This window comes from Etheostoma spectabile, chromosome 21, assembly GCF_008692095.1.
Source record: "Etheostoma spectabile isolate EspeVRDwgs_2016 chromosome 21, UIUC_Espe_1.0, whole genome shotgun sequence".
NCBI classification, from domain to species: Eukaryota; Metazoa; Chordata; class Actinopteri; order Perciformes; family Percidae; genus Etheostoma; species Etheostoma spectabile.
In genome coordinates, this window is record NC_045753.1 from 21,247,718 (window position 1) to 21,269,443 (window position 21,726).

The 21,726-nt window shown below is 41.4% G+C and overlaps 1 protein-coding gene and 1 long non-coding RNA gene across 8 annotated transcripts in view; one reads left to right on the forward strand and one right to left on the reverse strand.

Moving 5' to 3' along the window:
• Positions 1-10,352, reverse strand: part of LOC116670877 (uncharacterized) — an 18,575-nt gene extending 8,223 nt beyond the window's left edge. Inside the window, exons 1-2 of the long non-coding RNA XR_004327148.1 lie at positions 10,343-10,352; positions 4,704-4,707 (exon numbers count right to left, since the gene is read on the reverse strand). This is a non-coding gene — a long non-coding RNA (uncharacterized LOC116670877). The remainder of the gene's footprint in view (positions 1-4,703; positions 4,708-10,342) is intronic.
• Positions 1-21,726, forward strand: part of LOC116670873 (myosin phosphatase Rho interacting protein) — a 50,412-nt gene that overhangs the window by 15,255 nt on the left and 13,431 nt on the right. For 3 of the 7 annotated variants that reach the window (XR_004327147.1, XM_032501565.1, XM_032501566.1), the window contains exons 4-13: positions 8,921-9,072; positions 10,791-10,875; positions 12,735-12,788; positions 13,721-14,015; positions 14,355-14,913; positions 16,275-16,416; positions 16,597-16,713; positions 18,069-18,125; positions 18,224-18,292; positions 18,403-18,492. Coding sequence is in view for 6 of the 7 variants with exons in the window: in XM_032501565.1 (XP_032357456.1) it covers positions 8,921-9,072; positions 10,791-10,875; positions 12,735-12,788; positions 13,721-14,015; positions 14,355-14,913; positions 16,275-16,416; positions 16,597-16,713; positions 18,069-18,125; positions 18,224-18,292; positions 18,403-18,492 (1,620 nt within the window). In the remaining variant the exon portion in view is untranslated. The remainder of the gene's footprint in view (positions 1-8,920; positions 9,073-10,790; positions 10,876-12,734; positions 12,789-13,720; positions 14,016-14,354; positions 14,914-16,274; positions 16,417-16,596; positions 16,714-18,068; positions 18,126-18,223; positions 18,293-18,402; positions 18,493-21,726) is intronic. The other 4 variants (XM_032501568.1, XM_032501570.1, XM_032501567.1 and 1 more) reach the window with 4 other exon arrangements.

A 21,726-nucleotide genomic window follows, 5' to 3' on the forward strand; every position in this document is an offset into this window, starting at 1 on the left:
ATCATCCTTCTGTTTGTTCGTTCTACCCTCCTTCATTTTCTTGTTCTTTTTAATGATTTCCAGCTATTCATTATCCAGAGAAAGGCTGGCTCCAGGAGGCTTTGGCTAAACCAGTGTCCACTCTCACTTGCATGGACCCCACTTTTACTTTCCCATTACTCAGTCCGATTCACTTTCCCTTTCTTTTACCTCATTTTCTGCCACTCTCTCGCATCTCCTCTCTCTCATTCCTGTTCTCTCTGGCCAATAAATCATTTGTGTTGGGAGAGAGCAGCCAGCAGTATTGTGTAACTTCTCTCCCCCTAACCCTCCCCTTGTCTATAAAGCCAAACATGCTCTGACTGACTGCTCGCTCAGTTTGTTCTAAACACTACTCCGAACACTCACAAAAGGTTTCATTTAAAGCGTCAGGTTGAGAGGTTAGCCAGCTCTAAGACAGGCACTAATAAAACAGTGGGGTAGATGGGTAAGTGTCTGCATGTGCGATAGTGGGGCTTTAGGGACACTGAGACATAAGTGGATATAGTACTATTTTGAATTACCCACAGATGCACACTGCAGCCCACTAGTATATTGAGGTCAAATTTGTGATTAAATTTAACGCTCGGTTACACACTTTCTCTTCATTGGCTATCTCTGCGTGTTGTTAACTGGTTGTGGGGACGAATGATGATTTGATTAGTAACATCACCGCAGTAAGTCTCAGTTGGAGGAAATCCAGTTGTACGGTAGCCCAGCCTGAGACTGTCTAATATGCTGTTGCCTTATGATGGCCTGCAGTAGCCACAGCTGCAGTTGAATGTCTTGCAACAGGTGCAGGTGTATTGGATGACCTTTTAACCTTTCACCTCAGCTTGGTGACCTGCCAATGCAACCAACTGTTAAGGTCAGCGCTTTGCAGTCGAAATATATTTGTTACACTGAAAGTTCAGCCTTTGAGTTGGGTCTGTTGATGTTTTGTGAGAACACAATAGCAAGGGTAAAACATACATGTCATGGTAGACATATCTAGATAAAACAATATTTGAAATACATGTGAATGTATTTCCAGTAGAAGCTTTTTCTACCATTTATAAGCCTTATTTGGATCTGTATTAAGTCATTATTGTAAATCCCACACAACCTCCAACGTAAGTATGTTAGCTTGTTGCTAATTGTTGTTGGGTGAACCACTTGCTTGCTCTTTGATAACATCCCACTACAACTTCCTCAGGACCTGGCTAAATATTGCCATTTCAAGCTGCCTTGGTCTGGCCTACCTCCAGCCTCAGCACCTAATCAGCTTAGTGCTCTCTCCTCTGGGCTTTCTCCCAGCTTTAAAGAGAAAAGAACAAAAAATTCTGCTTTCTATTTAAATAGAATGCTTTTGCGACATGAACTACTCCTTTTTTTTTTTTTTTGTGTAAAACTGATTTGTAATATGCCATGAACGAATGTTTGGTCATATTCTTGACATTGTTAAATTATAGTTTAAGATATTGTCTGGTTTAACCATAAATGTGTCAATTGCATACAGTATTATATTTAAAAAATATATATATTTTGTTTTTGTTAAGACTTGATGCTTTCAATAGGTTTATTTTTGTGAAATGATTAAATGGTTATGTAGAAAACCATTTATCCTCAGGAAAGGATAAAAGGATAAGGGAATCAAAGGATGTATTTTTGTGGGTTTTGGTAGGGAAACTCGAGGACTGTACGGAGTACATATTGAATTTTGGAGAATTAACTTTATCACCTGGTTAATCTTCTTTTAGCCTTTAAAGTTATCTGCTGTGCTGTCAGCAGGGCTTTGGGCAGGTTAACTGCTAACCACCAGACCTCGGCCTGTAGGTATCTTCAGCACTGTGGAAAAACAGCTAGCTCAAAAACTGAGGTATTAGCTGAATTCCCAAAGGAACACTTTCCATCCCTCCCCCATTTTCCCTTTCCTTCTGCCTGATGGGCTAATTTGCGTTGACTTTGCAAGGCTTTGGCAGATTTGCAGTCATTAGCAGAGAGGTAGTTGAAGTAGTTGACTGCAGGTCTGTAATTTCTTCACGTAGCGTAGACTGAGTTGCAAAAACTAGCTTCTTGTTAATTGTGTTGAAGGAGTGAAATATATTTCTGTGCCTCTTGTATTTTAATAAAAATAGTTTTTCATTGGGACCCTGCGACTTTACTATAGCAACAGCATATAATGGGTGGCTATTCACCTTGGCCTTCTTTACAAAGTGCTGTGTCAGAGCACCGTATGGGACGCTGCAGTAATCCAGACACTGCTGTTATGGAGCACGCTGTGATCTAGGAACAGCTGCTGCAACTCAAGGCTTTACTTCTCTATAAGTCAGTGAGTGTTTGGCACTCTATTGGAATTAAAGAACAGCACTGGTTAATAGTGGTGTATAAACCAATAAAAACCAGTCCAAGACGCGTTTTTTTCCAGTTGTAATCATTATTAGCCTTTGTCGAGTAACAGTTGCAATCAGCTGGTGCATGCTGTTAGGTGTTTTATTTAGGACCTATTTTTGTTATCCGTGTGACATGCATTTGTGCGTTCTGTGCCAAGGCAAGGGATTTAGATAAGCCTCACTTTCCTGCCTCCGTGGTCCGCTACCCTGACAGGCATAGGCGTTGATTGCGATGGGCATGCTGGGTACCCGTACCTATCAGATTTTTTAATTTTGCACCCACTACTTTAAAAAACAAAAAAAACAGCCGTTCTGCTGCTGCTGGCTACACGCTTCTTTCCTTTCGTAGCTCCTATCTCTAACTCTGTCACGTCAAATTGTCAACGTGGTACATGGATACATAAAGCAGAACATAGTGGCTCATGTCTAATGCTTTTTTCAATTTTCATAAAGCGTATCACCTTTTTTTTAATACATTTTTATTCATGTACATTAGTAAGGTACCGGACAGCGTCTTTCAAACTATGATCTCTGCAAATGAGGGGAGAAAAAAAAAAAAAAAAGCATTAATGTACACAGAACTTCTGAAAATGCACTTCCGAGTCAAACCAAAATGACGCCCATGCTGACTGGGATGTGTGACAAAACTAAAATGTTTCACAAAACCTTTTTTTGAAGATGGCAAATAGCAACAAACATAAGACTGAACTATGGTGACTCAAGACAGCTTATGTAGCCATCTATCGTGTACGGTACTTTTTGACTAAAAGTAACCTTTTTGTATACATTGAAATAACTCGTCGATCTAAAAGTTTAACATATGCAGAAACAAAAATGTCAATTTATGAAATTAATTTCATATATACCGCTCAGCCGTAGTTAGCACTGATAGTGGAGGGTAAACTGGATTGATAAGTGGCGTGAGCTGACATAGCGTTATTGGTCTTCATAGATGAGGAGTGAAGAAAACAATTACAAGACAAATTTTACCACAGTAATTGAAGTGAGAACAGTTAATATTATTAGGCATACATTTAAGTGTGCAGAGAGTTGGATAGGAAAAAGTTATCCATCTGGAAAACCACACACACCCACAATCTACTTAGTCTGAGCCAACGCAACATGACACTCGATCATAGCACCTGTTTCTCCAGCCTATCGACTCTTTCACCATCAAGACATACGCCAACTGATTTCTCACACTCTGTGTGTTTTGTAATTATTAATTTGTAATATACATTAAATATGTGATCAATAGTGCTTTCACAATTACAGTGCTGTAGAAGTAGAATAGTAAAATAATGTATGATGGTTTAATTAGGTATACATACATGCATTTAATTATTCTGGGCCATCCTAGCCTCTGTCAGAAAAGAATCCTGCTATATACTAGCAGAGAAAATGCTCTTCATCCTCCAACTCTCCCTCGTCTTCCTCCTCCTCTGCATTTGTCGACTCCTGGCCTCCTAACACAGCATCAAACCACCCACATCCTCTCACCAGTCTCCATAAGAGGAGCAGCACTGCTACCACCCACAATCCTCTCTGAAATACCTAGTACAAATATGTGTGAAATGTGTGGTGTTTGAATTCCTTTCTCCAAATATTGGGTCGATACAATGCTCTCGCAGTTAGCCTTTACTGCGGTGCTGCTGTTGCGTAACCAGGCATTCATCTGCATGTCTTAAATGCATACCAGTGGAGTGAGGTGTATCTGAGAACGCCTGGAGGACTGTTCTTGGCCTTACAACCGAAATGTCATATATCCCCCTTATGGTTTAGTCAGATTTTATAGAGCTATATGTTTGTCTGCAGTACAGGCAAGGATTAGGGTTGTTATTACAGCTGAGACTAAGGTAAATGCCACGTGTGATTTTACTGGTCTATAGAGGACTATGGGACAGTGATGATTGTAATAGAGATGCACCAATTGACCGGATGGTGAACAGAGTATGCCGTTTTTTCACGTCATCGACCGCGACCGGCCGGTCAGTCTGACGTATGCCGGTTTTGTGCCGGTCAAATGCTATAAATAAATAACATTGTAAAGGCTACCATACAAAATGCATAGGAATTATATACAGGCTAGCAAATAATAACAATTAACCCTCTATGAATTACATTAGCTTAAAGCAGTGTAACTACTGTAGCACGTAGGCCTAAATAATGCACGTAAAATACAAATGTGAGCAAGGGTGTTCAACAATTGCTATTATATTTAATCAACAGCCACATGCAACCTAGCTAGCAGGTGAAGAACACAAATAACAAAATCACTAGCTAACAATGAACTGACAACATTGTACGACTTACAGTTCTCTCTCTTACATGCAATTTCCACTTTGAGATGGCCTTTTGTACAAATGCATTACCTGTTTTAATACAGAAGTTTAGTTTGCTAAATATTAAAAAAAAGGTTTTGTTGGATATTGGATGTGAAAAGGAAACTGTTCTTTCATAACATTGCATTTTAGGTGTGTGAATTTCCCACATAAGGAGTAATTTATATAGGTAAATTTTATTTATATATAAATACATTTCAAATCAAAATCGGCCTAGAAAGTTGTAATCCGTGCATCTCTAGATTGTAATCTTATCCAAAACTACTCTCTCAGCCCTAGTTCCTGGCCTGATTGCAACGTATATCTTTGTTTGTAGGATCATTGTGGAATTGGGAAGAGGATAGTGAGACCGTGGCTTTATGTCTCTGTAGCAAGACTAGAGGTGACTCCATCCGTCTGGTACCTGAGGACATTTCCCCGCAGCTGGATGTTGGCATGCTCACTGATATCAAAAATGTGTTTACCTCTGTTGTCCTAAGTTGCTAAGGAAAGCTATATTGCATAATGGCTGTTAGCATTAACGAGCAGAGGATGCTGGACCCTGAAAAGACCTGATCCTAGGCCATGTTCATGAGTCACGATGACTCGTGCCAGTTCAACAGCTTTCCTTTTGGCTTCCATGTCTTTAATGATCAAAGTAAAATGGCTTTAGATTCAGGGCGATGAACTTGAGGATCCTGCTGTTGCATGTCTAAAAGAAGAGTAATGTTAACTTAACGAGTGATGATGCAGCTTTTGAATTCGTCACCACCAACATTGGCAGACAAACTGGCACCTGATACCAAATAACAGATGTTTCTGATCAACTCACAGGTGTTATATTGCTATCATAACTAACACAGACATTGAGCAACATTTTAGGTGCATTCATACTGCTAGAAAAGGAATGAGAGAAATGAGGTTAGTATGTGACTCAATCACATGGTTAAATGCCATTTCATTCCCTCATGCTCCTCACTGAGTCAGTTTAACGGCACTTTTGCTTTCCATGACTAGAAATTAGTCTGTCAAACCCAAAAAAATGTTGATGGCAGAGGAAGAGAATTTGCTTCTCAACCAAAATTGAGAGTAGACCAGCTGCCAAAAGAAGCAAATATTTTTCCCGCTGTGTCATAAGGGAGAATGGGATGTTTTGCTAAGCTGCGGAATGGCCAAGAGTGAAGAAGGCCAAGGTCGCAAAGGCATGCTAATTACCATTTTTTAAACAGAGAGTTGGTTCCTAATGAACAATTTTGCAATGATACACGCCATCTGGACAGAGATCACAAGACGTATGAATTCTATATGGTAAGGAGAGAAGAGATGCAGTGGATCAATTGTACCTCCTAAGTGGGTAAACTGGAAACCAAATCTCTTTCTGATTTGTCCCTGTCTCCCCTTGAGACTCCGTGTCTCCCATTCAGACAGTATGCATATTATTGTCTGAACAACTTCTGAGACTAGAATAAGTTTATGCTGGCTTCATAATTTCCATGCTCTGATCACAAAAGGACACTTGTTTGGGCCTCTTGTCTCTCGGTCATTTCCTTGTTGAGGGTTAAGGGGAGGAGTGGCTCTGTGGACTGTGGCGGCTGACAATCCCACATTGTGTGAAGTGCTGCTGCTTCACAAAGGGCCTATTGTGGAGAGCGGTGGCCTGGGAAGAGGGGACTGGGTCTAGGCTAGGTGACGGAGAGGTGTGTGTGTTCGTGGGGCCTGGGTCTGGGGGCTTGAGATGCGGTGGCTGGCCCAAAGTAGGGGCGTGTTTTTGCGCTCAGCTGACACAGTGCTGAGGCAGGGAGAGTGCACATGTGTGTAGGGAGTCTGTGGTGTTTACATACACCTACTGTACTTCCACACAACCACCTACTTGTATAAGCTCATTTTCTCTCACTCTCAAAGTGAGAAGCTTTATGAAAATAGGTTTTTAATCAGAGCTGTTGTCAATCTCTGATTTAATTTCTGTATCCAAGAGGATCCAATGCTGTGATTATGTAACTGGGGGCTTAAGCTGCTTGTACAACTGTTCCCAGAATTTGAAATATTTTGCTGTTTATCCTCCTGACTCCAAATCAAGGACAAGCCCACATGTGTGGTGTACTTTAGATTTGTTTATTTGACAGATGGCCTAGCAGTCAGAGTCCACAAAACCCCTCATTTACTGCTGCACTGCTGTTCTCTTTGACCACCAGATTGAGACTTTAATCTCCCGTTTTCTCACCCTCTGTCCCCACACCTCCATGTCTGAGAGTGACAGGGCCCTCAGGTCAAGCTGACGCCAGTCTCTCTGTCCAGTCTGAAGCAGACCTAGATCCTCGCCCAGCTGTCCCAAGGTCTATTTGTCCGTCTGACAAGCCCGGCTGCTTCCCCGGCCTCTCACCATAGTTTCAAGAGCCCTTCGGTGACGGACCATTTTTAAAGCCATGTGCATGAGAAGTTGAACCAAAACATAATGGCCAACTGCCTCTGTGGGACTCTTGTTTTACCATGGTATTTACTTGTTGCTCCATGTCGCCTCAAATTTTTCTTTTACTCTCATCTCTAGTTGAACCAGCCTATTGTCCTTGTTCCAAATTGCTGTGCCAAATTTTGAGTGTGCTGTCTGCTACAATATAGACGGTGGTAAGAGTTGAGAATGAAAGTGACATTTAACAGTAACGAAGTAAACTGGGCCTCTCATCTTCCCTCAGGGTTGGATTACCACAAACTGTTAACCATTGACTTCTCTGTCCACATTAGAGGCTTCAATTGCTCTTTTGCTGACAGGCTATGGTTAGGCTGCACAGATTGGGTCCTTAAGTTAGATTTATTTGGTCACTAGCAAACATGAGTGGGATACCTTTTAATTTTCTTCCCAGCTCTATCTCCTAATATAATCTGATTTGATGAGGGCTGTAATTTATCATCTGTGGCTACCTGGTACTTATAGCTTGGAACCACTCTGGTATTTTGGTGTCTGTAATTCTGCCTGTATGTTTAGTGCAGTGAAGGTAGAGCCCAAAAGCTGTTCAAACAGCCACCCATGCCCAGTGAGCTTAGTTGTGCAGTACTCATTTATTTCATTGAACAAATATAAATCCTTTAGAGTCAGTCAACATAAGATTATCAAGGCTTCTCCTTATGCTTGCGTGAGTCATTTGGAGGTCAGACTAATCAAAAGTCCATTTTCTGAGCTAGTAATATTTGTGAAACTATTTGCCTTCTGAAAGTACCGTCTTTCTAAGAATGTAAAGTACTTGTACAAAAACTGCATGACCATTACAACAGGTTCACTGGGAGTGATGCAGAGCAATGGACTAAAAATAGATTATTTTATCTGGTCCAAGTTGAGCTAGCATGTCTCCATTTATTTTAAATGAGCCGTGCCTACATACAAAGCCACTGTTTGCTTATATAAACCTGCATGTGAAAACCTTAAGTCATTGTACACAAAGTAGTATTGTTGTAGAAGTCCTGCGGTCGCGTTATTCATAGCTGACAGATGGCATCCATTTCAGTGTGCATAGTTAGGTTTACACCTTACAGCTAGGCATCAGACGGATTAAAACCGCTAAGTGAACCCATGAACTTACACGGTTTATAAATGGAACAGACAGCCCTCGCCAGAAAGGGTCTTTCAGGCTCTTTTATGTAGTTTCGCAATATACAACATGTAGATTTGGCCTGAGCGACTGCGATGTACACAGGCTATATTTACATTGGAAGGGATGCAGTGTGAATAATCCTGAAGGAAATAAGTCAATTGATAGATAATGTAAATAAGTATGACTTTTGTATGCACTTGATTACAATCCTTTTTTAACAGTTTGCTTTTAATACTGCATCATTATAACTGTGTTGATAATGGACTTTAGCCTGGATTAAGTGGCGACTAATAAAATCACCCTAATTATTGGCCGAGCGGTAATTTCTGTTACAAATGTAGCTAGTGAAGTATAAAGCTGCATATATTATGCAATTATATACATTCCTTTCTTTTAAACGCTGCAATTTGTATCACTAGAAACACAAATATTACAGCAAGCCATAACAAGAACATTTGCCTGTGCACAGACTGCGATTATCAGTGTGAGGTTTGCCAAACTTGGCAAGAAAATTGATGCTGGGGAGGACGGTGTGAAAAGACGGACCATGGGGAGGGATATGTGGGCACGTCTGTTTACTTATCCACTTCACATTTTATCTATGCGTCTCTGTTGTGTCCTCCAGCCCAGCACTCTACCCCAGGGTACAATCAACATGAACCAGTGCTCCGACGTCATCGATGGAGAGTCCAGGACAGGTCAGAAGAACTCGCTGTGCATCCTGACACCTGAGAAAGAGCACTTCATACGGGCTGAGTGTAAAGAAATTATCAACGGGTAAGATTTAAAGTAATAACCAGGATTGTGATCTTTTAATGTCAGAATAACAAATAGATATCATTATCATTATATCTTCATACTTAATATAACCCAGGTAAACCTAACTCAGGTGGGCAGTATGATTTGTGTTGCTTTCTACATTTGCTTGAGGGGATAGGGATGACAGAGACTTGGACAAGGGAGAATAGTTGTCCGCAGCTGCCCAAACTGCTCTGCTCCCTGCTGCCTCCTTTTGGGCTATGCTTTTCCAGAGACTTGCAATCCACACACTGCAGTGACAGTGCACATTTTTGAACTGTTCCCTCTCTCTAGCCTTCTCCCTGTGTTCACAAACCCCCCACATACTGTACCTGGACACAGATCACAACACACAAGCTTTAAGCCTCATAATTGGGTCGTGCCTCTTCTCCACAGCTGCACAATCAAAGTGTGTTTCTGCACTGCACTCTCCCTCCCTTGGCTGTGGCATACATAATATGGCTATTCTTGGGGAACTGTGACTCACAACACCCATCTCCATTTTGCTACCTGCTCTTTCACTGTACACCTCCCACTCGCCTATCATCTGGCTCCCATGTGTTGGTTCTGGGCCATCACTCAATCATACTTGCCCTCGCAGAGGTTGCCTTTAGCTAACAGTGGTGTACCAACCAGGATTTACATTTTTGTATTCATTATTTTTTATATCAATTTCCTTACAAATGACATTGATTCATTTTGTTACAGTATATTAACAGAGCTGCATGGGCACTTATTCATTTATGAATGTGTCACATGTTTCTTTCTACACTATGACTAAGGTTAGTGTGACAATCCACACCAAAGGTTCTCAGTCTTTACAAAGTGGGTGGAGCAGATAAACGACTGACTTTATTATTCTAATCATAAAATAGCCAGGGGTTTCTGTATTACATGAAGATTAGTGTTCATGTTGATGGCTATTTTCAGATGTAGGTTAAATTATAGTCCAGATGAATGATGAGTTATATTTTGTCCACTTAATCATTCTTATTTTTAGTCATTTAAGTAGACTAAATCTCTGGACTCTGAACATTTTAGTCTAGTTTTAGAAGACTGTGAATATGCATTTTAGTAAAACTTCAACAAACTGCATCCGGGTTAGAATTCATCCAAATAATATTTTGATTGCATGCATTACTTTTTGTGGAGTGAAAGTAGAATGATGGTGCTACAGTAGAGTATGATAGCACAGTGGCATTGAAAAGCTATTTGTGTGGGAGTATTATTTGTGCTGTGTAGTAAATACTGTATTTCTGCTTTTCAAGTACAAAACTAAATCCACCCAACAAATTGGTTAATGATGTCCTCATGAATTGCTTTTGTAAAGAGCACACACAGCGAGCAAAAAACAAATGAAAATGATCAAGGAAAGTCAAATGTAACCACACCAGACTTTAAAATGGTCTGTGTTGCCACCTAGAGGATTAGACGGTGACTAAATCTCCTCCGTCGCTGCATTACCTCACTGTTTTGATATTAAAGGAGGTTTCATTTATAACACACTGTAGTTGTATCTTGTCTTTGAATCATTTAGTGATATTCGGTCATGCACATGCCTGACAAGTACAATGGTTTATATGTTGCTCCAGAGAACGTTGTACCAGTCAAATATTGATCCACCACAGGTGCAGGGTTTGTGTAGTCTTCATTTAGTGCCCCAAGAACAACAATTTTGACAGTTTCACTATTCATAGGTGGCAGGAGGCTCTGACTGTGTACCCCAGGACCAACAAGCAGAACCAGAAGAAAAAACGCAAGGTTGATGCACCCACTCAGCAGGTAATGCACCTATTCACACACTCCATAGCAAAGTGCTATTATATTGTTCACATTGAGCTATTGTGTACGGATGGGCTCTTGAATGCTGCATAATCATGGCAAACTTAAACCTGTGCACAGATGTGTAGCAGAGAATAAGGAGAGGAGGATGCTACAGCTTTAGTGAAATTACAGATGAACAGTATTTTGGAGTTATAAGGTTTAGGTGATTTTAAAAGAATTTGGTCATGTGCAGCAACAATTCTGATGCCAATCTCATTTAGTAACTGCTTGTTTGCGTTATAACTGTAGTATTTCTAAAATGACAGCTAATGTATCATATTTAGCTTCTAGTATGATTTTGTTGTATGAAGTGTTGATAAGACTTTATATCAACACTATTTGAAATAAGATTATTAGAAATGATCCGCATGTGGCGAAGGTGCCATTGCTATAGCATAGAAAGAACATAAACTACCAGTCAAAAGTTTGGGGTCACTTAGAAATTTCCATTGCACTCCTTTTATAAACAGAACACCAGCTGAGATCAGTTGCTTTGTTTTTTTAACCGGGGCAGCAGTTTTCAGATTACGTTATGTTCTTATGTAATTGCAAAAGGGGTCTCCAATGTTTTCTCAGTTTGTTTTTTAAAATAATATCAGATTAGTAAACAAAATGTGCCTTTGGAACATTGGATGAAGGGTTGGTGATCACGGGCAATGTAGATATTGCATTAAAGATCAGCCGCCCACTCAGATCAGCTGGTATTATGTCTATAATGAAGTGGTATGGAAATTTGTAAGTGACACACATTTTTGACCGGTAGTGTATATTTAAAGACAAGATATGCTGTGGAAGTATGCAGTATGAAGGCTTTTCATTCCACTCAAACTACATCGGCTGTTGAGAGAGAGAGAGAGAGAGAGAGAGAGAGAGAGAGAGAGAGAGAGAGAGAGAGAGCGATAGAGAGAAGGAGAGAGATAGAGAGAGAGAAGAGATAGAGAGAGAGAGAGAGAGAGAGAGGAGAGAGAGAGAGAGAGAGAGAGAGAGAGAGAGAGAGAGAGGAGAGAGAGAGAGAGAGGAGAGGAGAGAGAGAGAGAGAGAGAGAGAGAGAGAGATTCTGCCAGCAACATGAACAGTTTATGCTATTCATATTTGCATGTTTAAGTCACATGACGTCAGTCTCAATTGACAAATGGACTGCGTGCCACATACTCCTAAATTAAGTAATACATCTACAATAATTGTTTGTCATTGGTAAATCAAGTTTACACATGGTCAGCTACTTTTTTTGCAAGAAATACTTGCATTACGTTTCCAACGATGTAGTGCTGTATTTATGTCAACCAACTTTTTACTATATACATTATATCACAGTATCACCTGGTCAGAAGGCAGCAGACATAAGTATGCTTTCAAAATGTTCCTGAGCAAACAATCACAGGTAATGACAGCTGCCCGCTACAATAACAGTCAGCTGTAATTTACAGCGATGTAACCATGATCCTTTTGCTTATGAAACTGCTGGTGCACTCTGTTTCATTGTCATGTCCAGCAGCTGCTGTCTCACCTGCCAGGCTTTTGCCCCAAGTCCTGCCCGTTCAGTCATTAACCCTGTGCGCCCTGACAAAACAGATTTATTTTTTTAGTCAGATTAAGGACTTGACGTTGGATCTGTAAAAGGGTCCTAGCCCTAAACCATAGGATCTGAAATATTAACATCTTGTAATAGTATATTTCTTATATTTGCATGAATTTGGTCTAAAGAAGAACCAAGTTAAACACCGAAGTTCAAATAATTCAAAAGAATTTTCTGTATTGATTATAAATCAGCACTACATAGCTAACATTAACATCTACGGTTTTTTTGTGACTGGCAGGGTGGAGAAACTGCAAGCCAGTGTTTTTCCACTGAAGACATGAATGGACACCCAGTGAGTTCAGCTTGGCCAAACGTCTTGTCCTGCTTCGCCCTTAGTGGCTTTGAACTCCCAGCCAAATGAATTGTATTTATTATAATCCCGATCAATCCAGGTGAAGGGTAGATCAAAATGACATGCTTTCTGCTTCTCTCTCCGATACTGAAAGAGTGATTATTAGCACAATAGCATGTTTGTGTGGATTCAAGTAGGCTGATGTTTGAGGTGTCACTTAGCTTTGGTAATCTTCCTTTTTCCTCTTATGAACTCAAATGATCTTGCAAGTCTGCCAAACACTGACAGGGCCTTTTTTAATATGTTGACTTTGACCCCAAAAACAATGAGTGATTGATTTCACTCTTTGCATTCATCTATCAGATGAAGATAATCTACATGGTTTTTATCCTAGAAATTCTATTCCAATATATTCCTCCTCTGCAGAATGTCTTTTTTTTAGTTCGGTTTCCCTCTGTTAGACAGGTATGTTTGCCATGAATTACCTCTTTGTTCTTTGTCAAGCTGTCAATCTATTTCTCCTTTCCACGCATCCTTCTTCGCTTTCCCTAGAATTTGTAATTTTACCTATGATGAAAGCAGTTTTCTTTGCTTTACTTTTAAAGTATTGGATTTACCTGACACATACACATGGAAAAACCCAAGAAGTCAAAAAAGCAAAACCACTGAGCTACTTCTTCAAACTAAAGCCAAAGATTAGTATGCTGTGCAGAAAGCTTATTTTCACTGAATAGCCCAACGTTGAACGAACTGGAAGTAATAAGTGAGATAATCTGTTAAAATGATACAGTGGGGTTGTGACTGGTTTTGAAGCCCATACAGTATACAACAAGAAGTCAGGATTTAAAGAAAAATAAATTGAGTTTTTCACATTTACTTTTTAATGTTTAATTGTTCTTCAATCCTTTTCCTTCTGTTATTTCTTTTTGTAGTCTCTCTGTGACCTTACCTCCCATTATGTAATTTCCTCTTCCCGTCCACTCCTTCCAACCCAAACCTGCACCCAGGAGCCTGGCCCTGCCAAGGTGACGGTGACCAGCAGCGGGGTAAGCATCCCTTGTCTGCCCAGCAGCATTGCCGGTGCTGAGCGAGTCCCATTGAGCCGTGCCACTCTGTGGCAGGAGGAGAGCCGCTGGAGCAGGGCCACCATCCCCTGTAGCCGCAGTGCCTCCTGCCTGAGCCAGCTGAGCCAGAGCCAGCCAGACTCCAGCCTCACTACTCAAGATGGTGAGGACTAAGATGACATCTTTTTTATATGCTTCAGCAATTGTTTCACTGTTCATAAAGGAAAACTATATGTTTGCTATTTAAAACTAACATACAGGCACTCTCATGGCTCACTTTTAGTTTACTTCCTTCATCTGAAGCTTACACATAAGCTTTTTCAGGTACTTGACCATCAGTCTTCACTACTTAAGGAAAAAGGGACTAGTCTTTTTAGTTACTAACTTTTTAGTCACTGTTTTGCAGTATACAATAGATATGTAATATTATATTCACACATTTAGCACTATATACAGACTGCTTTGGGTGTTTCATATTGGTGGCCCTGTGTCCTTGATTCAGATGGCGGCACCGTTAGCACCGGACGCAAGGTTCGAGTGGAGAGTGGTTACTTTTCGCTGGAGAAGACCAAGTCAGATCCTTTTCCACAGTCTCCACAGAACTCTCATCCACCCCAGCCGCCCCAGCATCTGCCCCTGTCCTCCTCAGCATCCTCCTCCTCTTTAGGAGCTCTCAGTCCCAGGTACAACTCTGAGTCTGAATCCCAACCTTCCCCTTATCAACCCTCCCAAGATTCTCTCCCTTCTCCAGGTGCACTTGTCTCTCCCAGCTACTCCACCATCAGCTCCTCCCAGAGCTCGCTGGACTCCGAACCCAGTGGGACTATACCCACCTGGGAGGGATGCAGTGGTGGTGGAGGAAGCACCAGTAGTGTCAGTGGTGGAGGCGGCCGACTGGGCCGGTCTGGCAGGGAGTATACTGCGCTGTCCGATGTGCCACGGGCGCGCAGACTGAGTTACCGTGAAGCCTTCCGCTCAGAAAAAAAGCGGCAAGAGCTAAGGGCACGGACACGGAGTCCTGGCAGAGAAGAGGTGGCTCGGCTGTTCGGACAGGAGCGCAGGTAAAAGGTTATGGATAAGTGTCATGCTCGGCACACTGCAAAAATATACTGCAGACATTTTAAGTCGCATATCTCATAGCAGAAAAATACATGCAGATTCACTTGATAATCATTAATGAACCACTGGTTGTTAGCCCTTGCTTTAGCCTTAAAACATATAGATGGCAGGCCAATTTTGAAACTCATGCATTGCCTAAAGCATTCAGCATTTTAGTTTTTTGGCACCACCCCGTGGCTGCTGTCCTTAAGGCACTCCTATATCTTGAGTATATTTTGCAATTGCTGCCTACCCTAGCTTTACCAGTGGTTTGCCATTAATAATTTGAGGAATGAAATGCATGTTTTACTTTACTTACTGATGGTCTCTTACCTTCTGCTCTTGCTACTTTGCTAGTTTGTTTTTTCAATCTTTTCCAGGGGCTACTGAACAGAGCTCCTCAGCGCTAATGCTCAACCAACCCTTCCACCCTTGTCCCAATGCTGTTCCCTGCTGGTCACCGCTGATTCCTGCTTTCTTTCATTTCATCTCTGCACTGCCTGGGAACACACACACACACACACACACACACACACACACACACACACACACCACACACACACACACACACCACACACACACACAACTCACACTCACACTCACACTCACTAGTGACTCACTTTTCTCCCTCACTCACTAGTGACTGACTCATCCTCACTAGTGCTGACTCAGTGACTCACTAGTGACTGACTCAGTGACTCACTAGTGACTGACTCACTCTCTGGTGGCTGGTGCAGATGGTTGGTTTACGTACAGATTGATCTCTCCTTTCTTGTACACACTCATAAAAACTCATACACATTCACAACTGCAAAGCCTTAAGGTAACGCTGACTGTGTTGCCATTGCTGCTACTTCTGCAAATTGTTTAATCCTCCATCCTAGTCATTTTCCTTTTCTTCTAAAGTTTAATCTCTCATCATATAACTCCTAATCTTTATTCTTTGATATATCTCTGAATTGTTCTCTTTAGGGATATTACCTCTACATTGCACATGAAAGGGACTTTGAGTCTAAAATGATGTTCAAAGTCAGACTTCCTTGATATTGTATGAAAATGTGCCTTAATGGCAGTGTTGAATTTTGCACGCAATAAACTGAAACTACTTGTATTCATCATGGACATTGATTTTGGCTCAAACTTACTTTCATATCATGCATTGATCTTGTTTTTAGGCTGATTCTGCCTCCATTTGAGGATGATGTGCTCCTGTTTTTGAGATATTCAACTCATTGTCAGACAAGATGTTTATGTTGAGTGAAATGCTGTATGTGCTGTGTATTGAATACATACTTGAAGAGCATGGTCCTTTTGTGTCTTTTAGGCGTTCTCAAGTCATTGGGCGATTTGAAGAGGGTCAGCCTGTAGAGCGCATGGACACGAGCAGCTCCCATGAGCACTCCGCTAACACCACGCTAATCCAGAGACAAGGCCGCAGTGAGAGGCGCTATCTGGCTAACAAACATGTATGCTATTATTTTTGTTAATCCTGAACAACTAAATCTAAAAAGGTGTAAAATACTAAAATAATTCACTGAATGGATTATACAATGAGAAGAAAAAGCATCATCTCCTTACTTTGATAAGGGATTTAGGGATTCCAATTTTTAATAATAAATAAATACATTTTATTTATATTTATATAGGAGATGTCACTGGATGCAGGAAAAGATCGTTCAGTCCCTGACGTGTCCAGCTCCACCTTTGCTAATTTAAGAAGAGCCAAGTCCCTGGACCGCAGAGTCACCGAGTCCTCAATGACTGTGAGTACTGACAGATCTTAAGTGTATAGGGGCTATAACCAGTGGACAAAAATTAATTTCAAAGTTCTTTTTAAATGGCTTTGTGATTCAAGATTGAGATACAGATAAAAGGGTATGGTCCCTCCACCTTCCCACCCATGAAAATGGCCGTTATGCTGCAGTGGTGGTTTGTTAGTTTTTCTACCTCTGCCCCACAAAAAACAACTTTTTTTGTAATGTGCACTTCTCATGAGACTAACGGTATGCACTGGTCAGTGCACATAATTGAACTTCAATTATGCATGCACCCAAACAACAATGTGAGTCCACATGCTGCTGTATATACAATATTAAATCAACACTTGTTTCTTGATTCATCCAAATGAAATTAAATTATGTCTAAATTTGCTTAAGGTTGCACTGGTATCTTTCTGACGTCTGATTCCTATCAATCTTACAAACTGCTACTGATCCAGGTCTGTTCAGTGCTGCAGGGTGATCCATTCATGTGTGGTTGGCCAAGATTCAGCTGCCAAACCCCCCCCCCCCCACACACACAACACACACACACACACACACACACACACACACACACACACACACACACACACACACACACACACACACACACACACACACACACACACACACACACACACACACACACACACACACCACACCACACAACATCCCCCCCCCACAAATTCATGTACACACATTACTGCTGCCACGGCTACTGATGATTATAAATAGCCAGCACAGATGCAGCTGCAGTCGTGTATGTCCCAGGGACAGACAGACAGACAGACAGACAGAAGCAGATTGTCAACATTTGAAGTGAAGGCAGTTAGGCATCAGAATGACTCTCTGCCAGGCGGTGACTCCACACCTTATGAAGCTCAACAAAATCAAGGTATTGAGTGAGCAGAAGCCAGGTTTTGGATGAATGTTTTTTACTTTAAAGTCTATAAACAGACTTGAGGTTGGTTTCAACGTGCAGCAGTTTGTGTTTCACAGGGAAAGTCCAGCTCACGCCAGTCGATCTCTTTAGCTGAAGCTACGTATCTGCACTTATACCTCTTGAGCTGAGGTAGTGGCCTAATGTAATGTGTACATATGCAGTAGTGTTTAGGCAGATGGCAACTACTGATTACTCAGTGATAAATGCTCACTTAGTGACGACTTCCAATATAGTGACAAATTAGCACAATGTTAAATTTTTTTTCTTTTCGCCCACTTCTTTTTGCTTATGTGGTTGATGTTTAATCAAAAGTCACTTCTCATTGGTAGCTGTCCATTTTTTTTTTATATTTTTCAATGAGCTAATCTAGTTGCATCATGTAATATCACATCCCTCACATCTGTTTTAATTGCAGCCGGATCTGCTGAACTTCAAAAAAGGATGGATGACAAAGCTGTATGAAGACGGAATGGTAATTTTCTTTCATTGATGGGATTAAATAACATCTCCTTTATATATTATAACCATAGAGAATCGGTGAAACAACTAATGGTTTCTTTTGTCCCTTAGTGGAAGAAACACTGGTTTGTCCTGACAGATCAGAGTTTGAGGTACTACAAGGACTCAATAGCCGAGGAGGTAAATGATCTTCAAGAGACTGTGTGGTTTTGACAGTTTAGAATGAATATGCAAGGGCTTTTTTGTTTGTTCTGTTTTGGGGTTTTGTTTAAAAAAATCTTTCTCCTTAGGCTTCAGATCTGGATGGGGAGATTGACCTCTCCACATGTTATGATGTCAAAGAGTTCCCGGTCCAGAGGAATTATGGCTTCCAAATCCTGGTGAGTGGTGATTCTTTATGTCGTCTTGCGTCATTAATCTTTAAAGAGTAAAAATGTAAATCATTGTCTACACACTTGAGCTCTGCTGTCTCCTGCCAGTCTATATCCAGCCATGTGATACAGCTTTAGGTATCAGGTTTTGTCTTTCTGAAACCGTTCTTTGTCTGTTATGATGGATATCACTTGACTTGTCATCTCTCTGTGAGAGGCTGACATCATAGTGGTCTAAATTGGCTGCAGCCATCGTCAGCCCTGCTTGTCTCTCTAAACCCATGTGCCCTTCATCCTGCACAATATGTTTACCTAACCTCTTTCAAAAGCCCCGTCCTTGTCCACATTCACTCACCACTCCCCTTTCAAAAACAATTAGGTTAACAGTAATTTAACTCTGACCTGTTATTGCAAAAATGATTCTGCAGTTTTATGGATGCTGCTGTGAACACCATGACATAATACTTTCGTCATATAATCCTCTGGCCATTAAACATTTTTAGCACTTGTTGCTGGCAAAATACTTACCAGACGCATATAGTTGCAATGCAGTTCAATCGTTATCCATTTGATGCCAGTGTAGTTTTTTTTTCCCTGCTACATACAGTATTGGGTTTAAATTTGCCATAATAATCCTACATAAGGGGGGAACGGTTGCTTTAAAGTTGTTTCTTTTGCTTGATGCAACTTTCCCAGCTATTTTCTCTGGGGGATGCCAGAAATAGAGAATTAGAAGGGATCGTTGTGTCTTTGGCTGAGAACAACATGGGTTTGGTGTCGAGAAATTAATAACTCCAGTATTTCTGTCTACTCCCTCTGCTCCATGGCTGCACTTGGAGGGGCTGCTGGAATATAGTACTTGGTTTATTAAACCACATTACTGTTTCCTCAGAAGCTTTAATAAATAACCGTCCACTGTGGGTTCTTGTATCACTCAAATTCCACTCAAGGCCCAATTTTCTTGACAGTCTTTGGCAGTCTAGGGCATTAGGAAGACAGATGGCAACTAAATGCAATATTGAGTAATAATAATAATAATACATTTTATTTAAAGACGCCTTTCATGGCACTCAAGGACGCCGCACAGGGAATTCATAAATTAAGAACAGCAAAACAAATACTATACAACAGCAAAACAAATACTATACAACAGCAAACAAATACTATACAACAGCAAAACAAATACTATACAACAGCAAAACAAATACTATACAACAGCAAAACAAATACTATACAACAGCAAACAAATACTATACAGCAAAACAAAACCAAAACTATACAACAGCAAAACAAATACTATACAACAGAAAAACAAATACTATACAGCAAAACAAATACTATACAACAGAAAAGGCGGAGCAACAGACATTTAGGTGGAATAGGCAGTTATAAACAGATGTGTTTTTAGTTGTGATTTGAAATGGGGGAATGAATCAATGTTTCTGATTTGGGGGGGTAGTGAGTTCCAGAGACAGCGAGCAGAGCGGCTAAATGCTCTGCCCCCCATGGTGGTGAGACGGGCGGGGGGGACAGACAGGTTTATGGAGAAGAGGATCTAGGAGCGGAAGGGAGTGGACGCTGGAGGAGATCAGACAAATGGGGGGGCGAGGTTGTGGATGGCCTGAATCTATATAAGGATTTTGAATTTGATACGAACTGACCGGGAGCCAGTGGAGCTTTGGAGGACAGGATGATGTGGTGGATGGAGGGGTTCGAGTTATGATGCGGGCAGCTGAATTCTGGACCAATTGAAGTTTGTGGGGGATTTGTGAGCGAGACCGAGAGAGAGAGTTGCAAAAATCGAGACGGGAAGTGACGAGACTGTGGACAAGAATTGCAGCAGTGTGGGGGTAAGGGAGGGGCGGAGGCGATTGATGTTACGTAGGTGGAAGTAGGCAGACCGGGTAATGTTATTGACATGGGTTGAAAGGATAATGTGTGCTGTCAAGGATGACACCCGACTCTTACCCTTGGGGGAGGGTGAGACGGAGCAGTTCAATTGTGAGAGAAAAACCGTCTGTTTTGGAAAGAGTGGCTTTGGTGCCAATGAGGAACCTCGGTTTTATTACTGTTTAATTTGAGGAAGTTTTGGTGAGCCAGATTTTTATTTCAGAGATGCAATCCGTAAGGGAGGTGGCGGGGAGAGTGGACGAGGGTTTGGTGGAGAGGTAGAGCTGGGTGTCATCGGCGTAACAGTGAGTGAATGTTAAATTTGCGGAAGATATTGCCGAGGGGAAGCAGTAAATGATGAGAGTAGGGGCCCCAAAACAGAGCCCTGGGGCACACCTGAAGTGACGGAGAAGGGAATGGATTCACGGACTTGAGTTGAATGAACTGTGTGCGACCAGAGAGTAAGATGTGAACCAGTCTAACGGAGTGGTGGTGATGCCAATGGAAGATAGCCTATTGAGGAGGTGGGTGTGACAGATGGTGTCAAATGCTGCACTCAGGTCGAGGGATGAGGATGGTGAGGAGTCCGAATCAGCTGCCATGAGGAGGTCGTTGGTGATTTTGATGAGTGCTGTTTCAGTGCTATGGAGGGGGCGGAAACCGGACTGGAACTGTTCATAGGTTATTGTGGGATAGGTGAGAATGGAGTTGGAGGCAACTGTTTTTTAAAGAATTTTGGAGAGGAAGGGAAGATTGGAATAGGACGGAAGTTGTTGAGTTGGATGGGTCGGCACCAGGTTTTTTCAAAATAGGGTGATGGCAGCAGTTTTGAAGGATGTAGGACGGTTCCAGTGGTAAGGAATGATGATAGCAGAGATGAGGGGACAAGGGAGGGAAGACAGGCTTTAACAAGTTGGGTGGGGAGGGGATCAAGTTTACAAGTAATGCTTGAATTCCGGGTGAGTTCTGTGATTTCTGAAATAGTGGGAGACGGAAGGAGGAGAATGAGTGTGTGGATGTGAAGGTTATCTGAGATGCTGAGGTGAGGGATTGATCCAAGATGCTGGTGGAGTAATTGTATATGTACAAGTGTTGCATCTGCCTCAACTCATTTGTAAAGCTAGAGGCTATTAACATTAAATGGTTAATGTAAAAAGTCCCAAAACCGAAAGTTGCACATAAATGATTTAAATATTGTCCAATGAAGTAGATCAGTTGCGGTTTCACACCCATTCTAAACTGCACTCAAGCTTTGTGAATTTGTGATGAAGCAACAGCCCTGAAGGGTCCAGCGCAACAACAGCAACACATTGTTTTCCACATTAGTTTTAGATGGATTTTCCTCTCTTGGAC